This window comes from Carettochelys insculpta, chromosome 6, assembly GCF_033958435.1.
Source record: "Carettochelys insculpta isolate YL-2023 chromosome 6, ASM3395843v1, whole genome shotgun sequence".
In the NCBI taxonomy this organism is placed as follows: domain Eukaryota; kingdom Metazoa; phylum Chordata; order Testudines; family Carettochelyidae; genus Carettochelys; species Carettochelys insculpta.
In genome coordinates, this window is record NC_134142.1 from 116721095 (window position 1) to 116744144 (window position 23050).

At 42.7% G+C, this 23050-nt stretch overlaps 1 protein-coding gene across 3 annotated transcripts in view; it reads right to left on the reverse strand.

Moving 5' to 3' along the window:
* PTDSS2 (phosphatidylserine synthase 2) overlaps positions 1-23050 on the reverse strand; it is a 92320-nt gene that overhangs the window by 31413 nt on the left and 37857 nt on the right. For all 3 annotated transcript variants that reach the window (XR_012646047.1, XR_012646046.1, XM_074997942.1), the window contains exon 3: positions 5749-5831. Coding sequence is in view for 1 of the 3 variants with exons in the window: in XM_074997942.1 (XP_074854043.1) it covers positions 5749-5831 (83 nt within the window). In the remaining 2 variants the exon portion in view is untranslated. The remainder of the gene's footprint in view (positions 1-5748; positions 5832-23050) is intronic.

Below are 23050 nucleotides of genomic sequence, written 5' to 3' on the forward strand. Positions count from 1 at the left end.
CTTGTGACCTAGATCCTATCTTAATGCATCCCTCTTCTTTCCCCTACATCTATTTAAATGATATTTAGGATACAGAAATGGGGCCCAAAAAAAGTGGGGGTCTCCAAGTGCTTTTATTACATTTGTACTGTGCCTAACACAATGGGGTGGGGGGGAGAGGATCTGTGACTAGGGCTCCTAGGGATAGCTCAGTGGTTTGAGCATTGGCCCGCTAAATCCAGGGTTGGGAGTTCAGCCCTTGAGGGGGCCATTGAGGGCATTTAGGGAGCTGTGGGGAGCCTGTGGGGGGGGATGATGCTTGGTCCTGCCAAGAGAGCAGGGGACTGGACTCGCTAACCTCCCGAGGTCCCTTTTGTATCTCCACAAAAAAAAATGTTGCTGCTGCAATACAAAAAATAATAAAAATCAAAACCTAGAGTTCAATATCAACTCCCTCTAATGAGCAGTGCCAAACTAGACACCTTGACCTTAAACATGTGGGAGCTTTCAAAATGTATGTGAAATTCTCCCATATGTCTAGAGTCTGGATTAGGACCACTAGAAAGTTCCATGCTGTGAATGGTGATCCATAGTTTCAGATCTGCCTGTCTCTATGATGAAGCATCCATTACAGAAGATAAACACCTCTGGGTAAGCTCCAAAGAGTTTGTGACCAGTTCATCTTAGCAATGTCTGGCTAAACATGTCCACCTGTTTATTTAAAGGGGTAGAGTTTAAAGTACTTTTGATTTGGGATCAGAAAACTCTCAGTTCTAATCAGTAATCATTCCTGGGAGATTTTCTTGAAAGAGCTAACACACTATATAAACACAACTATCAAGAAGCCTATCTTTTTTCCAGGGCTACACCCAGACTGATTCTGGGCAAACAGAGCTCTCTACAAGAGAGAATCACCATTCAAATGGCCAAGTGGAAAGAATTCCCTATTGCATGATGGCATTTCCACATCACGAGGTTAGGAAGGGACCAAGCAGTTTAGTCTTTAGTCTACTAAAGACAGGAAAACAATTATAATATTACAAATCAGACATTAAAGACTATGTAAAAAGGAAACTGGAGGAACTTTGACACAAGTACAAACACTATCAAAACAAAAAGCAGTGTTTTGATAGTGTATAGACTAGCATGGCTTCCTCTCTGTTACTATTCAGTAAGTACAAAAACTGTGTATCAAGGCTTGTTATCAGTGTTTTGGTGTGGACAGAGATTGGCTTTTTAGAAGAACATGCACTATTATTTCAAACAGGATTTCATGCACTTTGCAACCAATAAGGAAAAAAAAAAAAAAAATCAAATCTCAGTCTCACCAACCTTAACATGCTCCCTTAAGGAATAAAAAGGCTATTTTTCCCCTGTTTAAGGCTGAACTGAGCAAAGAAAATTTAGCAGAGAACTAAAAAAGTTTCCTTTCTATCAGACTGCTCCTAACACCAACACAAAAATAACTTCAGATGTGAGAGATTGTGATCATTTCCAGCAAAACTGCCAAATAAATCTTATCAGGTGGCCTACTTTACATATTAGGGACAAATAAAGTAGCAGCTCTGACCTGGACAGCTGGGAGTTCAGAGCCTCTGCTCAAACTTCTGAAACAGTTTGCACCAAAGATTAACTTGAATAACTTATTTTCAAGTTTACTAACAGAGACAAAATGCACTCTTGGAATAGCCAGCTAACAATAAAGCACATTACAATAGTTCAGATTTTTAAACTATCATTTTAATGATGACCACAGGATTTGTCCAAAATTACTCATGTTGTCCTTTCTCAGTCATGCAATACTAGGAGAACAACCTTATTAGAGCATCTTCCCTCCACAAAAAACTCAATAATGTGCAATGAAATTTGTCCAGTGAAAGCTGGTTTATTCTTGCTTGCTATTGCTAGTTCCCCTTCAACAACTGTTGGTGTCCCTTCACTAGTCTAACGTTATCTTTGGAAAGGATTAGAGTACCTAATTTGTTTCTGTGCATTAAGGATTAAGATCAGTTCCTGGCTAGTTTCTATGAGGGCTACATCAAGAGTTGGCTCCCTTTAGTAAATGCCTTCTAATGTGTGCAAGTGGTGAATCTTGGATTTAAAAATATCAGTTACAGGTTTTATTCAATGCATAAAGGCTTCTTGCCTCAAACATCCAGGCTATAAATACCACCCACCCCAATATGAGGCAATGCTTTGTCAAAAGATACATCTGACTTTTGCTAAATGGGAAATCTAGGAAAGGGAGCTAGCGGAACCAGTGAAGTTGCTGTTTTTAAGCTGACAGATATGTAAAGTATTAAAAAGGAAGCATTTTTTTCTGTTAATATACACGGCCTGTGAAAACCAGCATAAATTCCGCAGGCCCAAGCCAGAACATGAGAAATCTCTTGACTCTGATTACTAATTATGGTTTTTGTTAATGAGTATCTGCTTCAAGTCCATACCACATCAATTACAGCTTGGCAGCTCTTCATAAAATGGGTATAGAACTAACTGAGACACCATACTCAGTACTTAACAATAGTGCATTGTCAAACTGGGAGGACATGTCTAGTGAAATCTTGCAGGGATCTTTCTTGGGTCTAACACTATTCAATGTTTTACTGACTTGCATAAAGGAGCTAAAATTTATCGATGACACCAAAGGAGGGAGTTCTACCCACTTTGGAAGACAGGATTACAGTTAAAATGACCTTAACAAATTGAAGAATTGGTCTGAAAAATCAACAAGATGAAATTCAGTAAAGACAAGTGCAAAATATTATATTTAGGAAGAAAAACAATTAAATGCACAGCTACTAAATGAGAAATAACCAGCTGAGTGGTAGTATTGCCAAAAAGCATTTGAGGGTTATAGTGGATCACAAACTGAACATGACTTAATATGATGCAGTTGCAGGAAAAGCTCACTCACATGGAGAATTACAGCACTATACACCTCCATGCTTGCAAGAGCCTCCAACACTTTCTTCCTAAAGGCAACACCCAGTTGCCTCCAGCAGCCCCTGGAGTACACACTATGCTGGGAAATAGCCCAGAAGAAGATAAGGATCATTCCATGTATGAATGGTTGTTTCCTCCTCTAAGCATATCAGCAGGCAGCCTACTTTTGAATTCCAGACAGGACTATAAATATTTAATGTAACTAAAATCTTACACATTCCGGCTACGATCTAAAAATGTTTTCGACAGATTACTTTGAGAAGGAACATGCATAGAGAAAAGAATACACAACTGCTCTCGTAAAACTAGCTCAGAGCATAAACAGTGATACACGTGGGTGACATGCCTGTTCTCTCCTACAGACAACCTCATGAGGATCCTCACTAACAGCCACAGTCTATACCCCGGGAATACCAGTCCTGGAACCTCTCCCTGCAACAGAGCCCGCTGCCAGCTTTGTCCACGTATCTTCTCTGGAAATACCATCACTGGACCTAACCAGGTTACTCTCAGAATCACGGGCACTTTCTCATGCTCCTCTACTAACATCATATATGCCATCATGTGCCAACAATGCCCAGGTGCTTTGTATATTGGACAGACTTCTAACTCCCTTAGACAAAGGGTCAATGGGCACAAAACAGACATCAAAACACTCCAGATCCACAAACCAGTTAGTCAACATTTTAATGGAATGGGGCATTCTGTCAATGACCTAAAGGTATGTGTGTTACAGAAAAAGAATTACTGCTCTGTTTTGGAAAGAGAAACATCTGAACTGGCTTTTATATTCAAATTCGGCACATTAACACATGGTTTAAATTGTGACGGGAACTTCCTGAGTCACTGTAGGGGCTTGTCTGCATATTTGGCTCAGTCTAATTCTTGACCTTCCCCCCCACCCCTCCACTCTCTGATTTGCTCACCTTGATTATCTTTTTCTGATTTGTCCTCCTTGCTTACTGTTTTTGGTTCTCTGTGCCTTAAATATTGAGTCTGTTCTGGTCCGGCTATGGTCTGAAGAAGTGGGTCTGTCCCACGAAAGCTCACCTAATAAACCATTTTGCTAGTCTTTAAAGTGCTACTTGACTGCTTTTTGTTTTGATAGTGATACACAGTGCAATCTGTGCAAAATTAGCCTATTCAGGCCTTATCTTGTTTTGGATTGCATGACCCTAGGCTGCTGACAAATTAGTCGGGTTATTAACATGACTATTGTTCAAAGGATCAAATTCACACAGATGCTTCCTTAATCACCCTGTTTCATAAATGTCTTTCACCAGAATTAAAACTACAAACTTTGGTATGATAACCCTCCTGCTTCCAAGAGGGTATTATTTATACAAGGTACAAAATATTTTTAGATGCTGTAGAGCTGAAAACTCTAAGGTGCATATGTCCAAGAACATCTCTATAGTCCTTAAAGGCAACAAGATCTTTCAAAAACAGAATAAAAAAAATTAAGAATTGCCATGTAGGAGGCTGTCCAGAAAGTGGTATTTTAAATTTAAAACCATTCAATGTTTACTGCTGCACTTCTTCAATTCCCTCCTTGCAGAAGACAACCTTCAACTCTCTCACCGCAAGGATTCTTTTTAACCTACCTACCATTCCCTAGGAGAAACAGGAATCCCATCATGGAAGTTTAGGATGAAATAAAGAAAACCATAACCTAAGCACTTCTCAAGTGTGCTAATAACCTGGGGCCCACACTGTCAAGTTTCATATGTAAGCCTATAGAACTCTCCCCGTTCTTATATCAGTGGGGTAACTGTGTTAGTCTGTATCTGCAAAATCAACATTAAGTCCTGTGAGACCTTAGAGACTAACAGATATTTTGGAACATAAGCTTTTGTGGGCAAAGACCTGCTTCATGAGATGCATGAGTGGGGTTTCCAGAGGAAGGTCTAAATATACAGGCTCATGAAAAGGAGGGAGTCCCATCTTTATAAACGATCATCATCAAAATAGAAAAATAGCCAGGAAAAAGAATCAGCAGCAATAAGTTTGATTACTTCCACAGTTCACCAGACTCAATACTTAGAGGTTTTATTTTGTTGTTTTGTAAAAAGACTCCCTGAAGCCTTACTGGATGAACTTCCTCAGAATCTTGCACACAAAGTAGAATAATGACCCTCTTCCCATTTGTCAGATTAGTTGCAATAGCAGTTCCATAATCAAGTGAGCTGTTTAGATTTCAGTTAAGCAAGGAGCAGAAGTACACTATAGTCACACACCAAAACAGAACTTTACAGGTAAGGTGGGATAGAGGTTTAAGGGATGATTTGATTACCTTCTCTAAACTGGGGGCCATGTGAGACTTTTTGATCACAATGTAAAATGCAGACCAGGGACAACTGGATAAACCCCATGCAATTAGCTGATTTTAAAAAGCACAGAGTATATAGTATGCATGCAGTTTAGAGTAACTATTATACCCCCTTTTTAGGGAGTTGTTTTCAGAGAACAGAAAGAGGGAATGCTTAGGGCTGCCACCCAGCAAGGATCTCAAATTCCTTTTAAAGTGCCCAAATAATAAAACAGGAGAAATAGTGTCGGAAATATGATTTGGCTATAAATAAAGGAGAGGTCTTGCAGCAGGAGGCAGAAGCTGTGAGATTAAGATTACAATGTAGTTGCATCATGCTGCTGAATTTACATTGCATACAAAGGAAGTATGCCATGAAACAAAGTTACAACCGCTAACATTTATGCTCAATCGTACAAACTTAGAAGCTATTTATAAAACAATAAAATTCCTGTTACAGAGTTAACAATTTATTTGGACATTTGAAAAAAAAAAATTAAAAGGATTTAAATTACCTGGATGAGGTCTTGAAAATGGTCCATCTTTAGCTTGAGTGACTCCGAAACATAAGAAAACCAAAATACTGGCAACAATACCTCTGCAAATAAAGAACAAATTACTCAGATTATTTGCTTCATCACCTTGCTCTAATAAAGTAAGCCATGACAAAAAGCATCTATTTAAATTCTTTAAAAGCCTAGAACTTCTTGTCTCTATTATTTCTCTATATTTTAGAGAGAGTGTCTGTCTGTCGGTGCCCCATTTGTTCAAGAACTCCTCTTAAACTTTAAGAGCTATGACCACAAAAATTGGTATGCAGCTTCCTCTTACCCTAACTTAAACTAAAGTCAGGGGTTTGGACATGCCTGAGTGGCAGAGACTTGCTGCTCCCCCCCAATTCCTCCCCACCCCCAGGCCACAGCCCAACCCTGGCTGCCCTGCACCCTGGTTGACCCTGCTCACCCCTTCTGCCCTGAACCCTCCATCCCCTGCCCTCATTCCACTACCTCCAGCCCTGGCCTGAGGCTGCCCACCCAAAACCCCTGTTGTGACATCCACTTCCACACCGGACACACTGTGCCAACAGTTCAAGCACACGAGAATGAGGAACATAGAAAAACTTGATGGAATATTGTTTATTACTACAAGCTTACTTTCTTCTTTATTTTCTAAAAAATACAATCATTTACATAAAATCATATCTGTTTTCCAAAAAAGGAAAATACAAAAACAAACCCTTACTTGACTTACGCAAATGAGCAATGCCAGGTAAATTTGCTAATACTAATATAATTTCCACAGATCACTTACATTTCCAGTGAGATGCATATTTAATCTTTTACAGGTTTTGTTACAGGGAAAAGTGGTACAAGTCCATACACTCAGGAGTCCTAACATGGCATGATATTTCCATTAATAAAAGTTATGACTTTCTGAAAGCTCTTAAAGCTGTCATAGTTTACAGAAGTTCTCTGAAATTCAGCAGGGAGAAAGTCCTTGGGCTACAGAATCACATTTTCTTTGTTCTATTATATTTCATGGAAGTTTTGCTGAGATATAAATGGCTGAAAATGGCTCGCACTTGGGTTGCTTAGGAATACTTTAGCCAAAATAATGGAACATGGACATTCTAAGGCCGTGCCAAAACAGCAGCCAAATCAGCAACAGAGGCTGTACCAGAAAACCAGGAAACTGCTGAAGCAGCCACACAGAGGCTGTATCTACACTAGATGATTTTGTCCGCAAAATGGATGTTTTGTCAACAAAATCCACAGAGCGAGGGAATTCCCAAGGCGTTTTGTCAACAGTAAGTCAATGAACACAGCACTTTTGTTGACAGCTGTACCCTGCTCCCCACAAAGAGCAACACCTCTGTCGACCGAAAGCCAGTCTCAATATTCTGGGGGGGGACCTGTCGACAGACAGAGCCCTGTCTGCTGTGCTTCCAGTTGGCCATTTTGCCGATAAAGCAACAGGGCAGTCTGGCCACTCTGTCAACAGAGTGGATCGCTCTTGTAATCCGTTTGGCAGTTTGGCCACCATCTGTTGACAGAAGTTTTGTCAGAAGAGGTCTTCCAACAAAACCTTCTGTCGATAAATCCCTGTTATCTAGACACAGCCTGAGCGCTGGAGAAGAGAGCTGGGTCACACTATCCCAACTATCCCACACATTTCTGTGTCAAGGTGAAAGGTTCAGTTTCAAACTAAGCTGATTATACATGATGGGAGATAACTGTAGATGTAAAGAACAGAACTTTTAAACTTTTTCCTTTTGAAAGCTGGAGAAGTGCATGCAGAAAACATGAAAAGGACATTCTTTAGGTTGTAAACACTTTAAAAGTTGAGACATGCCAGATTTAAGGTTGCCTGGTCTTTGGAAAAAGATGAAGATTGACTAACTGGTCAGATTGAGGCTACATGGAACCTTTCATCTTTCATAATGCTTCTATGCTTGCCTATCTATGGTTCCTAATATATTTCTTCTACAATGTAAATACAATCCTGATTTTTTAATTGAAAAGATGACTGCTGTAACACCCTCCATACTTGAAATAGATAGTACACCATACTGATCCAATACCCAGATCTTTGACAATCTAGTGACTTGTGGATATGGACAAGGGGTCTGAGTTAAGACTATTTACAAAACTTTCACCAAGTTTATTTAAAGACCTGAAAATCTGTTACAACTTCAAGATATTGGAATCTACAGAACTTTAACTTATTCCCAAACTTTGAACTCTTGTTCATTTCAGTGCAACTTGTATAAATTTCACCTCATGTAGCAGCCTTAACTTAAAATGCTGTTATCCTCTGAACCTATGGGAAAATGGCACCTTCTTCTTCACCTGTTGCCCCAAAGTAAAAGCACCTTAAGACCTAGAGGTCTGCCAATTTGTACTAGAATGACAATACCCTCAAGAGTTACCATCATGCACAGATGGTAAGTTTATTTGATCTTGTCTAATAACTTGCTTTTTTACTTGGAGAAAAATATCAGCTGTAGTTATCTATTGGCTTGGTTCCTTAGGTCTTCCTAGGCATATGCTAGAGTGCTAATCAGTGACATCAGCACAAGATACTTTATGAAATGGTATTGAAAGATTTGTAACTACTTTATGTAATTTACATAAAAGTAAAAATGGGCCCAGGCAGTCTAGCAATTCTAGTCTCTAAACCATGCTACCCTTACCATTCCACAAGTCGGTCCTAGAGCTGCAAGCTTTGGAAATACATGCGGATGTGTCACATGGCAAGACTCAAAACATTCTTCTATAAAGATCTACTTGTCCTGTCTCGGTTCCCTCATTAGGCACTCAAACTGCAACACTTGTCAAGTGAGATTAATCTGCTGCAGGACTTAAAGTGCTCCTATCACCGATCAGAAATTCCAAACACTGTCTTTGGTTAGCAAGAGAATACTTCAAAATTTCCAACATTTGAGAGGTAATGTCTGGCAGAATGTATGATATCAGATTATAACACCATAGTGCTGTGCAGAAAGTTTAATGAATGGCTATATTTATCCACTGATTCTTTAGCAAATACCAATTTGTGCTGTGGAACAATTGCCCACAGACAAAGTACACCTATAGGATGATTATGGGCTCTATTGTTTTATAATTGATATATGGATGGCAAAAAATAGTACCAGCCGCTGGCCTCCTGTCCTTTCATTTGCTGGTTGTATTCTGATCACATTTTTAACATACATAACACCAATCACTAAAAATGCAAGTGATACAGCCCAACCTCTATTTACAGCCTCAGGTCCAACCCACAGGAGCAGAGCTGCTAACCAACACCAAGGGCTGTGAAAAGAATGCACTAGATAACATTTCAGCCATTGCAAAGATCTTTTCTGAGTGACATTTTTTTCTTTAAAAAGGGAGAACGAAAAGCAAAACAAAGTACAGGTTGAACCTCTCGAACATGGAACGCTCTCGCCCAGCAACATCAGTAATCCAGCATGATTTTATTCAAGTTGATGACCACTTATTAAAAGGTGTGGCCAAGTTTCTTCCCTCAGTCCCATAAAGTTTGTTTCCAGCCACCAGTCCTCATTTGCGATGTTCTATGCTGATATTTAGCTGTAATTTACCCCTAAATGTCTTCTAAGAGCCCAGTAAGCAGTAGAAGGATTGGTAATGCTGCTAGACAATACTGATCTCCCATGGTCTGGCAAATTCTCTCATCCAGCACAAGTCAGGTCCTGAGGGTGCCAAAGAGGTTCAAGCTGTAGCACACTGACTAAAGAGAGCACGAGAAATTAGTCTTATCAGTGTTGGGCTTATGTGTACTAGCAACCATTCTCCTCATTATCCTTCTCTTCAAATTTTCCTTCACAAACATTTTCCCTGGACAGATGACGGAAAGTTCTATTATGATGATGGTCACACGTCTGCAAAAAGGAAACTGCAACATAAACTGCAACCTTCAGTTTAACTTCACCTCCATCAACAGCATCTAGCTTCTGGAAGTCACTGATGAAGGCACTGAAGTTTCCCATGCGTGTTGTAAGTCACAGAGGAGACAGCACAGAGATGGAGTGCAAGATGTACCAGCAGAACTCCTGGGTAGGGTGCTCGAACCCAATGTTTAAAAAATAAGGGACTGTTTCTGCCCCACAATATTATCAATAAAATAAGAAAAAGACTTACACCTAATCTTTTATAATGGCAGCTGATTTTAACATGAAGTTGAGAGTCTGATTCCAGGGCCAATGGAACAAAAGGCTTTAGACATTCGTTGTAAAGAAAAAAATAAACTCTCAGTACTGAATGTAGCACTGACTGAAGAACCACGCATTCTCAAACACTAGGAGCTTTCAATGAGTAACAAACACGTAAATGCATGGAGCAGTACTGAAGTTTTTACCAGCACCCCACATCTCCTTGGATCACATTCCGAAATACTTACTGCCTTACTCTTAGTTTTTGGTTGCCAGGACACAGAAAGTCAGGCAACAATCTGGTGGTCCCATCTGGCTTTTAACTTTATTACTGTCCTTTTTCCTCTACTCTACTGCTGTGTTCATACACCTGTACATGTGCGCTAGCACTGTAGGCTGATGCACAGGGAGGCCTTTAAGGGAGATGGAAGGGAAAACTCATTTTCAAGAAACTCCTCCTTTGCTTCATCAGCACTGGGAGTATGTTTGCAATGGGGTATGGAACAGTACTGGTTTGCTTTCCTTACTCCCAACTATTCTTCTGTTCTGCCCGCCCTCAAGTTAACAACATTTCCAATTCTATATTTGTGAGCTCCACAACAGACAAGAACAGAGTTTTTACTACAACAGACATTTTCATTTGCAAGTACCAGATAATCACATGTACTGATACTTTTCATAACAGATGTATAATTACACTCCTGATGTTTGTTAAGCAGATTGGTACAGTATGATTTTTTTTCCATAGAAAAGAAAAGAAAAGATAGCTTTGAAAGTTTAAAGAACAAAGTGTATGTCTACAGAAAGAGCAGAACTATAACTAAAATAAAGTAGAACTGTGATCCAAGGCAGGACAAAGTATTCATAAAATCACAGGGTTGGAAGAGAACTCAGGAGGTCATCAAGTCCAACCCCCAACTAAATCATCACAGCCCAAGCTCTCTCAAGCCAGGACTTAGATATCTAGGGAAGAAGATTCTACCACCTCCTTAGGCAACCCATTCCAGAGTTTCACCACTCTCTTAGTGAAATAGCTTTTTCTAACATCCAACCTAGACCTCCTCCATCACAACTTAATAGAAAGAGCAATAATGGTCTCGTGCTACCACTGAGAAAAGCCTCTCTCCAGCCTCTTTGGAACCCCCCTTCAGGTAGTTGAAAGCTGCAATCAAATCTCCCCTCACTCTTCTCTTCTGTAGACTAAACAAGCCCAGATCCCTCAGCCTTTCCTCTGAAGTCATGAACTTCAGCCCCTTAATCATTTGTGTTGCCCTTTGCTGCACACTCTCTAGTGTGGCCATATCCCTTCTGTAAGGGGGCCCCACAATTGGATGCAATACTCCAGATGCAGCCTCACCAGTGCCCAAAAAAGAGGAAAAAGCATCTCCCTAATCTACTGGCAATGCTCCTGCTAATGCACCCCAGGGTGCTGTTAGCTTTCTTCGCTACAAGGGAACACTGCTGACTCATATTCAACTTTTCCCCCTAGTTTAGTGTTATCTGTGAATTTGCTGAGGGTGCAATCCATCCCACATCAAGCTTATTAAAGATGCTGAACAAAACTGGCCTCAAAACTAGGGTACATGCGAGATACTAGCTGCCAATCAGGCAGAGCTGTTGAACACCATCTGTTGAGGCCAACAATGCAACCAGCTTTTTATCCACCTTACTGTCTTTTTTGGGGTGTTATAAGAACTAACCACATATTTTGTTTTCTACAAGAAACACTGGCATATGTTTACCAATTTATTGACTAAAACTACTCAATATGTACTAAACACAGAATGAGATGTGCAACTGCTGAACAGCTCTAAAGTCAAAGTAGAGGAGGCAGATAAGAGAACCACACCCAATCACATCCAGCAGAACAACAAGAGAACTTCCTTTCTGAACATTTATTTCAGCATGTCAAAACTGCCTAGCAGAGAGAACAGACGATTCCTGAAGGTTCCCTTCAACACAGCCAAACAGGCTCAGCTTTTTATGAAGGTTTTGTATTCTTCTAGGCATTATTACACAGGCTTTTTTTCCCCAGCTGTTTCCTCACACTGGCAACAAGTGTTTGAAAAAGATAAGGAAGCATTAGCAATAACAGGAAAAAATGTATAAATCTCATGCCAATGAGACTGAAAACTCACTTAAGCTGCAGGAAATAATTCCTAACAAAACCCAAGCTGCAGCAGGAGAAAGGAGTCTGAAGAAGGAGAAGCTACTCACTTGTGTAGTAATGATGGTTCTTCGGGATGTGTCCTCATGGGTGCTCCACAGTAAGTGTTGGGCTCACCCCAGCACCGCAGATCGGAGATTTGCAAGCTGTATCTCGTTGGATCACGCATGAGCAGAAGCGCGCTGGTCCTTCACGCGCTTTTGGTCACATGCGCGATCTGGTCCACGCCAGTTCCTCAAAACTACTGCCTCAGATGCTGCTGAACAACATAAAGCAGAACTCTGAAGCAGGGAGGAATGGGTGGGTAGTGGATCACCCACAGGGACACATCTCGAAGAACCATCGTTACTACGCGAGTGAGTAACAACCACTTCTTCGAGTGGTCCCCATGGGTGCTCCACAGTAGGTGACTATCCAGTAGTGACCCAAAACATGGAGGTGGGTACTGGATTATGTGCAGCTTGCCCCTGAGAAGACTGCTGTCAGTAAGCATGCATCCTCTTCCAGCATCTGATGAATCGCGTAGTGCTTGGCGAAAGTGTCATAGGACGACCACTTTGCTGCTCTGCAAATGTCCTTCAAGGAGACCCCTCTAAAGAGGGCTGTTGAGGCCACCAATTGCTCTGGTGGAGTGAGCCTTGGGTGGAATTGGTAAAGGGGTCTTATGCAATGCATAGCAGATCTTTATACAGGATGTAATAATATTTGAAATTCTTTGCGAAGATAAGTATCAGAGGGGTAGCCGTGTTAGTCTGGATCTGTAGAGCAACGAAGGGTCCTGTGGCACCTTATAGACTAACAGAAAAGTTTAGAGCATGAGCTTTCGTGAGTTAACTCACTTCTTCAGATGCTGGTCATCTGAAGAAGTGAGTTAACTCACGAAAGCTCATGCTCTAAACTTTTCTGTTAGTCTATAAGGTGCCACAGGACCCTTCGTTGCTTTGCGAAGATAGTCCTTCTCCTTTTGATCTGCATGCAAGAGACACCAGCAGTCTATCTGTCTTTCAGAAGGGTTTGGTTATGTCTATATAGAAGGCCAGGGCCCTTCTTACATAAAGAGCATGAAGCTGTACTTCCCTATTCGAGGTATGTGGCTTAGGATAGAAGGATGGTAGAATTATCTGCTCATTGATATGGAACTCTGAAGAGATCTTTGGGAAGAATGCAGGGTGTAAACATAGTATTATCGCATCTTTGGAGAAAGTTGTATAGAGTGGGATCGCCATTACGCAGCCAGATCGCTTACTCTATGAGTGGATGTGATAGCGAGAAGAAATGTCGTTTTTAAGGTAAGTAGGTGAAGCGAAACAGTGGCTAGGAGTTCAAAGGGTGGCCTAGACAGCGTGTCTAGAACCACATCTAAGCTCCATGAGGGTTGTATTGGCTTCCAGGGAGGGTATAAATTTGTGATGCCCTTCAGGAATCGTTTCGTAGTGGGATGGGCAAATACAGTTAACCCTTCTACTGTGTGCCGCAAGGCTGAAATAGCTGCTAAGTGGACCTTTAGTGACAGTAGGGAGTCCCCCTTGTTTTAGATCCAGTAAATAATTCAAAATTGTAGGAACCAGGACCTCCGGGGGGATCAACTGCTTGGATAAGTACCAGGAAGCAAAGTGTTTCCACTTGTACACACAAGTCAGCTGCATTCTAGGACCTCTTTAACCCTTTCTGAGCATAAAGCCTCCAGGGCGCTGAGCCAAGGATTAGCCATGCCTTGAGGTGTAATGTTTGAGGCTGAGGGTGCCTCAGGACTCCCTGGTTCTGTGCGAGGAGGTCCGACACAATCGGGAGGGAAGTGGTCAGCAGCACGACATACGTTGTAGCAGGGGAAACCAGTTGGGGCTATAAGTATCAAGCGTGTCCCCTCCATCTTTGCCTTTTCCAAGACCTTGTGGATAAGTACTGGGGGATGGAACGTGTGAAGCAAGGGGCCCTTCTGTGACAGAAGAAAGGCATCGCCTAATGAGCTCGGACTGATGACCAATCTGGAACAATACTGAGGGCATTTCTTGTTGTTGCAGGTCACAAACAAGTTTATTTGAGGGAACCCCCATGTGTTGAATATATGGTGAAGCAGATCAGGATGGATCTCCCATTCATGATCAAGAGCAAAGTGCCTGCTCAGCCAGTCGGCCTTTACATTGCTGATGCCTGGTTAGTATGAGGCTCTCAGGATTACATCATTTGCAATGCACCAGTTCCACAGGCAGACGGCCTCCACACATAATGCGTGGGATCTGGCCCCGCCCTGTCGATTGATATAATACAGTCATGGAAATGTTGCTGGTACTAACCCCGACTACTCTGTGTCGTGGGCATTGTAGGAAGTGCTTGCATGCATTGAACACTGCCCGTAGTTCCAGCATATTTATGTGCATTGCCACTTATCTGTGGGACCATTGCCCTTGCACTGACTTGTTTCCCATATGTGCTTCCCAGCCTATGTGGGAAGCATCTGTCATGAGAAAAACCATGGTTTGCGGTTGGTGAAAAGGGATCCCTGACAGCAGATTCTTGGGGTCCGCCCACCATCTCAGTGACTTTTGCACCTCTGCTGGAGGTGATACCTTTTTGTGAATGGCATGTATTGTTGGTACATACACAGTCACCAGCCAGTGCAATGGAAGTGCAGCCTGGCATTCTGCACCACAGATGTGGTGACAGCCATGTGTCCCAGACGCTGCAGGCAACTTAATACCTGTACTGTGGGGCTGCATACCAGCACCTGTATTAGAGACTGGTTAGCATGAAAGCTTCCGGTAGGCAGATACACTCTCGCTGTGATGGAATCGAGGCGCGCTCCTATGAACTCTATGTCGGCTGTGTCGTCGATTTTTGGAAGCTGATGATGAGGTCCAATGAGTGGAATGTCTTTGTAGTAATGTCTATTGAAGGAGTTTTGCCTTCTCCCCCCTACATGTCTCCCAGGCCCGGCTGGGCTCTTGGCATCTAGAGCAACATAACATGTTTTGCAAACGAAACACCTGCTCTCTTGTAGGCAAACCGCAAGGAGCTGTGTTGCTTTAATTAGGTGTTTTCGAGAGTTCATGTTCAAGGACTGGGAGGATTGATGTGGCTTTTTTAGAGATAGAAGTGCTGAGCCAGTTATATTGTAGCTGACTGCTTTTTTCATAATAATGTGCTCTCACTTGGTTATAAAAGCTGTGACAATAATAAACTCAGGGCCTTCAGACTATAGAACTGTTGGCCCCCTGCTGTCTATGTTCGTCTTTGTCTTTCATCCTTCACGGTATCGCACCTCTGGGACCTGTCACTAAAAAGAAATACAACATCTGGCGCCCGAACAGGGACACGGAGGTGAGAAGCGTCCATGCGGCGAGGAAGGTGTATCAATACCGGAGGGACCAAAGGGGATTTCTAGACCAGGGTGAGTCAGACCTTCGGGATTCGGGCAGGGTTAAGATGGGGAATTCCCCATCTTCTTACTCCTCTTATATTGAATTGCTTCAGACCTTACTGAAAAGCTCAGGAGTAAAAGTAAAACAAAGTACATTTCAGAAACTTTTTGATCTTATTTGTAAGCATTGTTACTGGTTTACCCCAAGTGGGAAAAATGCTTTGAATTTGAAACAGTGGAGATTGATTATGAGAGCCCTGCGTCGAGCGCACCAAAGAGGGGAAATTATCCCACTCCCCGTTTGGTCTCTTTGTAATCTTGTAGTCCGTGCCTTAGAGCCGTTGCAGTCTGGCTCTGAAGAGGGTCGCTCCCTCTCCCCGGACTCTTTAGTGGAAAGAGGAGCCAGACGTGGGGTTCCCAAGGGAGATGGGGCCTTATTGGAGGAATCAGGAGATTCTAGTGAGGAGGGCCAAGAGGATCAGCCTATTACAGGAGATGAAAAGACAGGGAACTTTGAACAGCAGAAAAATCATACTGCCCGTGAAACATCATCGGGCTTTCTCCCTGTTAGTGTTTGTGTGGCTCGGTCGGAGCCCGATTTCCCTTCCCCCCCGCCTTCCCCGCTTTCACCGCCTACCAAGGAGGAAGGCCCCAATGGGGCTTTAACAGAGGAATCATGGTTGCAGCTCTGTAAGCAGAGAACTGCTTGTAAACTAAAAGAGAAAAAGGAATATTGGAGCAGTCGTATCTGGCTGTTAGAAACAGCTCCTTGGACAAAAGCCCAGATTATAAGACCTTGAAGAAACTGCCCAAGCCTGAAAGCTTTAGTTCAAGTCCATAACTTTTTGTGGTACAAAGTGTAGTTATGTAAACATTTATGTTGTGGTGTATGTGTATGTGGCATGGAGTTTTGTTCACATTAATTGTTTTGCTAACACGTGTTTGTGTCTTGTTATGGAGTTTTGTTCAATGTTGTCTGTCTGTCTGTCTGTTTGTCCTGCTGGTGCATCCATAAGGAGGGGATGCCTTCCGATATGGACACCTTTCACTATAGGAATAAAAGATCTAAATCCCTTTTGTAATACTTAAAATGGTAATATCCAATAAAATGTCACTCTGGAAAATAAGCATGTGATTTGAGGTTAAGAGTAAATGAGTAAGTCCTTAACTTTAAAGGGTCTGGAAAAATTCAGAGTGAGTAACTTGCAGAGTTTAGAAAGAACTAAGCATATTTGTAAATGGAATATTCCAATATGTAACCTGCCACCCCGAAGGGGGTAGAAAAATATTCTTTTGTCTTTCAGATACAGAGAAAAGCTGGTAGTTACTGAAGAACAACCTGAACATCATGAATCTCGTTTTAAAATGAAGAATGTGGTTTTGTATTTTATGTTTGTGCTTATTTTATTAATAGCATTATTAAATTGTTTATGTTGGTAAGCTAAAATACACATGGGCTTATGAAACCAACATGGTCTGTATATTGCTGCCTTATTAAATGCCTTGGCTGACACAGCAGCTAAAGCTGCAGACCTTTCCCCTCTTGGGCCATTTCACGGTTTCCCATTTTTACAGATTCCCAGTCTCCTATTGCAACCCTTATTGATATTGTATTATTCCAAGATCAGGCCCTAAATTCAGAAGAAACTATCTGGAGACTGGATGAATGCCTTTTGCATCCTGAACACCTTTGGCGCTCCCCGAACGGCCGCCTGGTTGCACCCAAGGTCCTTCTCCTTTATTTTGCTTGCATGCACCACAGCCTGACTCATGTAAGCGAAGCAGGGGGATGATTACTGCTGTTTAAGCAAATTGGTTTGCTTCCAAATTCTCCCTAGTAGCCCAAACAACTGTCTGGCTTGCCCTGTCTGCCAAGCCCACAACATGGGCAAACCTGTAAAGACAGTTCTGGCAACCAGATTTTTGCCTTTAGGACTGTGCCTAAAGTTATAAATGAGCTTCATTCAGCTACCCAAATGTAAATCTTTTAAAATGTGCTGGTTATTGTTTGTTTGTTCTCGGGATGGGTAGAGGAATGTCCATGCTGGAAAGCTGATACTGCACAGAACTCCACCTTAATTAAGGAATCCCTATGGAAGGTGGGAATGCCTAGTGAGTACCACCAGGCCACCCAGCAACCCCTAAGTAGAGGGCATGCGTTAGCCCAGCAAAAGAATAACACCCCGGCTGCACAGCTAAATAACCTGGCAGATGCAGCAGCCCAGATCTCTGCCACCCAAGTAAATTGGAAACGTTTGTATCTATGGCTACAAGAGACTCTGGGGCACACAGGGAGTGATGAGCTGGTACGGTAAGCACATATCAGGGGGTGGCCTATCACCCACCAACAGGCTAGAGACCTGTTGCAAGCCTGTACTATCTGTGCTATAAACCTGAAAACATACAGCTGAAGGACAGCGATTTGCCAGACTAAGAGATGGGAAAACACTATGGGCAACCTGGCAGGTTAATTACATTGGCCCACTTCCTACTACCAGGCACAGGTGTAAGCACCTCTTGACTGGAATGGAAGTTGTTTCAGGAATTGGTTTGTATACCCTGCCCCATTGGCAACAGGACTGTTTACAATTATGGGACTAAACCGCTTAACAGCAATTGTCCCAGCACCCCATGAAATCCAGTCTGACAACAGCTCACATTTTAAAAACAAACCCCCTATCCAACAGCATAGTCAAGTGCTGGAATGGGCTATTAAAAAGCCACTTGAGGCCCACGGCTGGCACTTGGGAAAACAGGCTGGATAAGGTGGTACAGCGACTGAACAACCGACAGACCCCTACAGGCAGTCCAATCAGCAGAGGATTTTTCCCTACTGGGAGAAATTTCTCAACTTCGGCTGTGCCACTCAAGAACTCCAAATCTAATCCTGGAGATACTGTTGTAATTAAACACCCTAGCCTGGGAACACAGACTCATGTACTGCACTCTTACAAAGGTGGGGGTGTAGACTGCTTTACACTCTAAAAGGGAACCAATAACCATTACCAAGCCTTGGATCACATCCAAGATTGGCTGACCTTGTGTTTTCTCCCCAGAAAAGAAGGAACCACCTGGAATGCACATTTCCCTGGGAGGAAGCAAGGCAACGGCCACCTGTAACATCAGTACACACCAAAGAATTTTAATGTATATAATATATGCATGTTGCTAGATGCCATATTAATATTAATAGACTTTTTAGTAATTGTTATAGACCTAGTTGTGTTGTAGCTATTTTTAACTCAGATGACAGCATTGCACCTGAACTTCTCCTCATCTTCCTGACTACCTTGCTGACCTTTGCCACGCTCCAGGAAAACCCTGATCTCAACAGTCCTCAAAAATTGTCCATTAAAGCAGAGGCTGAACTTAAATGGGTGGAACAACAAATCCACTCAGCGCAGTTACAACGCGTGCAGCCAACGCAGCCGGTTACACTGCTAGTTTTTCCCACTCGAGTTTTGGCCCAACAAGATGTTATATTAGAATGGATCTTTTTGCCAAACAAGGTGGCAAAAACCTTATCCACCTATTTGGATAAGATTGCTGATGTAATCTATCCAGGCTGCTCCCGCTGTAAACAGCTCACAGGATGGGACCCTCATTCAATTACAGTCCCTCTCACCTCAAATCAGGTTAACCAAAGCTTTGAAAACAATATGCAATGGCAGATTAGCCTGTCTAATTATGTGGGAGAAATTGGTAACCATTATCCTCACGCCAAGCTGTTCGCCTTTCTTAAAAGGACCCCGTTTATTTTATCTACCATAGTCAGGCACCAACCCCTTGTTAATGCTGCAACATTTTTTATTGACGCTAATGGACCTGGCAAGGCCGGTTATACCGGCCCAATTACCAAGGTATGGCAGACCCCTTATAATTCCGTATAAAAGGCTGAACTTGCTGCTGTTATGCAGCTGCTTATTGATTATTTGCACCCTGTCAATATAGTCACTGATTCCCAATATGTTGAATTTACTGTTCGACAGATAGAAACAGCTACCATTTTACCTTGTTCCGAATTGCATGAAATGTTTTTATAATTGCAATCCCTTGTTAGATCTCGCATGCACCCTATTTTTATTATACATGTTCGTGCTTATTTTGGCCTACCGGGACCAATAGCTGCAGGAAACCAGAGCATTGATCAGCTATTGGTAGGCACCACCCAGCAAGCAAAGGATTACCATTCCTTAACTCACATTAACACATCTGGCTTGACTCGTAAGTTTCACATTACCAAAAGTCAAGCGCAGCAAATAGTGGCCCAGTGCCCCACATGTGGGCCCATTATTGCCCCTACCTTTCCCCTAGGAGTAAATCCCCGTGGACTCAATGCAAATGACTTGTGGCAGATGGATGTTACACACATCCCCTCTTTTGGGAAATTAAGCTTTCTACATTCATCCATTGACACGTATTCTGGATTTTTATGGGCCACCCCGCTAGCAGGGGAAACCACAAGTCATGTAATTCAACATTTATTAGAGACGTTCAATATTTTGGGCGTCCCCAAACACATTAAAACAGATAATGGGCCGGCTTATACCTCACAGAGGTTTGCCGCATTTTTAACGCAATGGGCCATTCAGTATACCACAGGTATTCCTTATAACCCTCAGGGTCAAGCAATTATTGAAAGAGCCCATAGAACACTTAAAAACATGATAGAAAAACAAAAAGGGGGAGTATGCACATCACATTTAGGAAAAATAACACCCAGACAGCAATTACATATGGCTCTCTATTCTTAATTTTTTAAATAGTTCCACTATAAATGATGTGTCCGCTGCAGAAAAACATTGGTCTATTAGCAAAAGAAGGAACCTGAATCAACCTATATATTGGAAAAATGATGAAGGACAGTGGGTCCCAGAAACGGTTAGGATCTGGGGCAGAGGGTTTTGCTTGTATCTTTACAGATCTTGGAGAAACGCGCTGGGTCCCGGCTCGATACATCAAGCCAAGATATGACAACCCCCAGGCGAGTGAGGATGGTGCCCCCGGTTGATATCGTCTCCCCCTCACTGTTTCTGGCCATGCTGGCGGTACTGACCACAACCGATGTATTTACTAAAAGCACGGACTGAAGTATGGATTCCTGTTCTAATGCCTCAGTCTTGGCAGCGATCTCCTGAGATGTACTTCATCGACCAAGCCATAAGCAGAATTCTTAAAAGAGCCAAATGATTTGTCGGTCTCCTGATTGCCGTGATTATGGGACTTATTGCCGTCACAGCCACAGCAGCGGTAGCTGGAGTGGCTTTACATCAAACGATTCAAACCACTGAGTTCGTACAAGAATGGCATGCTAACGCAGATAGACTTTGAACTTCCCAACACCAGGTTGATAGCCAGCTAGCCTCTCAAATGGCTGATCTCCAACAGGCTGTCATAATGCGTGGCGATCAAATAGTTAGCAGGCAGAAACAACTAAGAATGCAATGTGATTGGAATGTATCTTCTTATTGTGTTACCCCTTTACCTTATAATGATACCCACTTTCCGTGGGCAAATGTGAAAAAACACTTGCTGGGTCAAGGTAATTTGTCAATTGAAATACAACAACTACAGAACCAAATCTTTACCACTTTTGATAAAAAATTAGAACTACTCTCTGGATTGAAATTGTTGGACGGCCTAGCGGATGGCCTGAGTTCTCTGAATCCACTCAAACATATTAAGCTGTTAGGGGGCTCAGCGCTAGTATTGTTAGGCCTGATTTTGATTCTTTTGCTTTTGCTTTGTGTCATTTGGAGGAGAAGCAGAAACCTATCCTCCAATTGCAAGCAGCAAGCTGCTGTTTTTTCTCTGATGTTGCATAGAGTAACTAGAAAACAAAAAGGGGGAGATGAAGGAGTTTTGCTTTCTCCCCCCCACGTCTCCCAGGCCTGGCTGGGCTCTTGGCATCTAGAGCAACATAACATGTTTTGCAAACGAAACACCTGCTCTCTTGTAGGCAAACCGCAAGGAGCTGTGTTGCTTTAATTAGGTGTTTTCGAGAGTTCATGTTCAAGGACTGGGAGGATTGATGTGGCTTTTTTAGAGATAGAAGTGCTGAGCCAGTTATATTGTAGCTGACTGCTTTTTTCATAATAATGTGCTCTCACTTGGTTATAAAAGCTGTGAGAATAAAACTCAGGGCCTTCAGACTATAGAACTGTTGGCCCCCTGCTGTCTATGTTCGTCTTTGTCTTTCATCCTTCGCGGTATCGCACCTCTGGGACCTGTCACTAAAAAGAAATACAACAGTCTATCATGCGCAACATGTATACTCATGAGGTGCCTTTTAAGAAGCAGTCATCCAGATATGGGAAGATGACTACATCTTGACAATGCAGCTAAGCCAACACTGCTGAGAGTGTCTTTGTAAAGACTCTGGGCACTGAAGACAGGCCGAAGGGCAGAACATTGTACTGGAAATGTTCTGTGCCTACGGTGAAACACAGGAAGTGCCTGTGTGCAGGGTGAATGGTTATGTGGAAGTATGCATCTTGTAAGTTGAGGGCTGCGAACCAGTCTCCATCGTCCAGTGCTGTATCTACAGAAGTAATAGTGATCATCTTGAAACACTGCTTGCGGAGGTATCGATTGAGAGCCCATAAGTCTAGTATTGGTCTCCAGCCTCCTGTTTTCTTTTCCGTGAGGAAGTACAAGCAATAGAAACCTTGCCCATGGAACTCACCCGGGACTCTCTCCATCACTCCTATTGAGATGAGGTGATCGACCTCTTGTTTCAATAGAGTCTCCTGAGAGGGGTCCCTGAGGAGGAACTGGGTAGGGGGTTTTGGTGTTGGCAGAGTACGGAATGGGATGGTGCATCCCGTAGCAATAATTTCCAGTACCCATTTGTCTGTGGTGATACTTTCTCACTGCTGGTAGAATGGTCTGAGGCAGTGGTGAAACAGGAGCTGAGATGGGTGTTGGCACTGAGTGATCGGTGTGGTATCACGGTCCTCGACATAGCAGTCAAACTTGCTGCCTGGCTGCCTGTGGTGCAGGGTCATGGCCTTGCTGGGAACATCACCTAGACAGCCTTTGATGTTTGTTGGCACCTCGGATCATAGTCTCGCTGGTATTGTAGGCACTGAGGCTGGTAGGCGTAGCGTCACTGATACAGGTAATACCCCTTCCTCCTGTAAGGAGGAGTATACATGTCTAGCATTCTTAGCATGGTTCTCGAGTCCTTGATGGAGTAAAGGACCACGTCTGTGGTTTCAGCGAACAGTTTTGATCTACCAAAAGGAAAGTCTTCAACTTTCGTTTGTAATTCCTTAGGAATGCCGGATGTCTGCAGCCAGGATACTCGCCGCATCACCACTGCAGTGGCTGTAGAATGTGCTGCTGTGTCTGCCACATCCAACGCAATTTGTACTCCTGTATGTGAGGCTGCGTATCCTTCCTGACTATCACCTTTAGAATTGGCTTCTTATCATCTGGGAGATAGTCCACGAGTGATATGAGTTTTGTGTAATTATCAAAATTATGGTTGGAGAGGTGTGCGGCGTATTTGGCCATGCGCAGCAGTAGGGTGGAGGATGAGTATACCTTCTGTCCAAATAAGTCTAGTCTTTTTGCATCCTTCTCCAACACTGTAGATTTGTATTGTGGTGCCTTTGT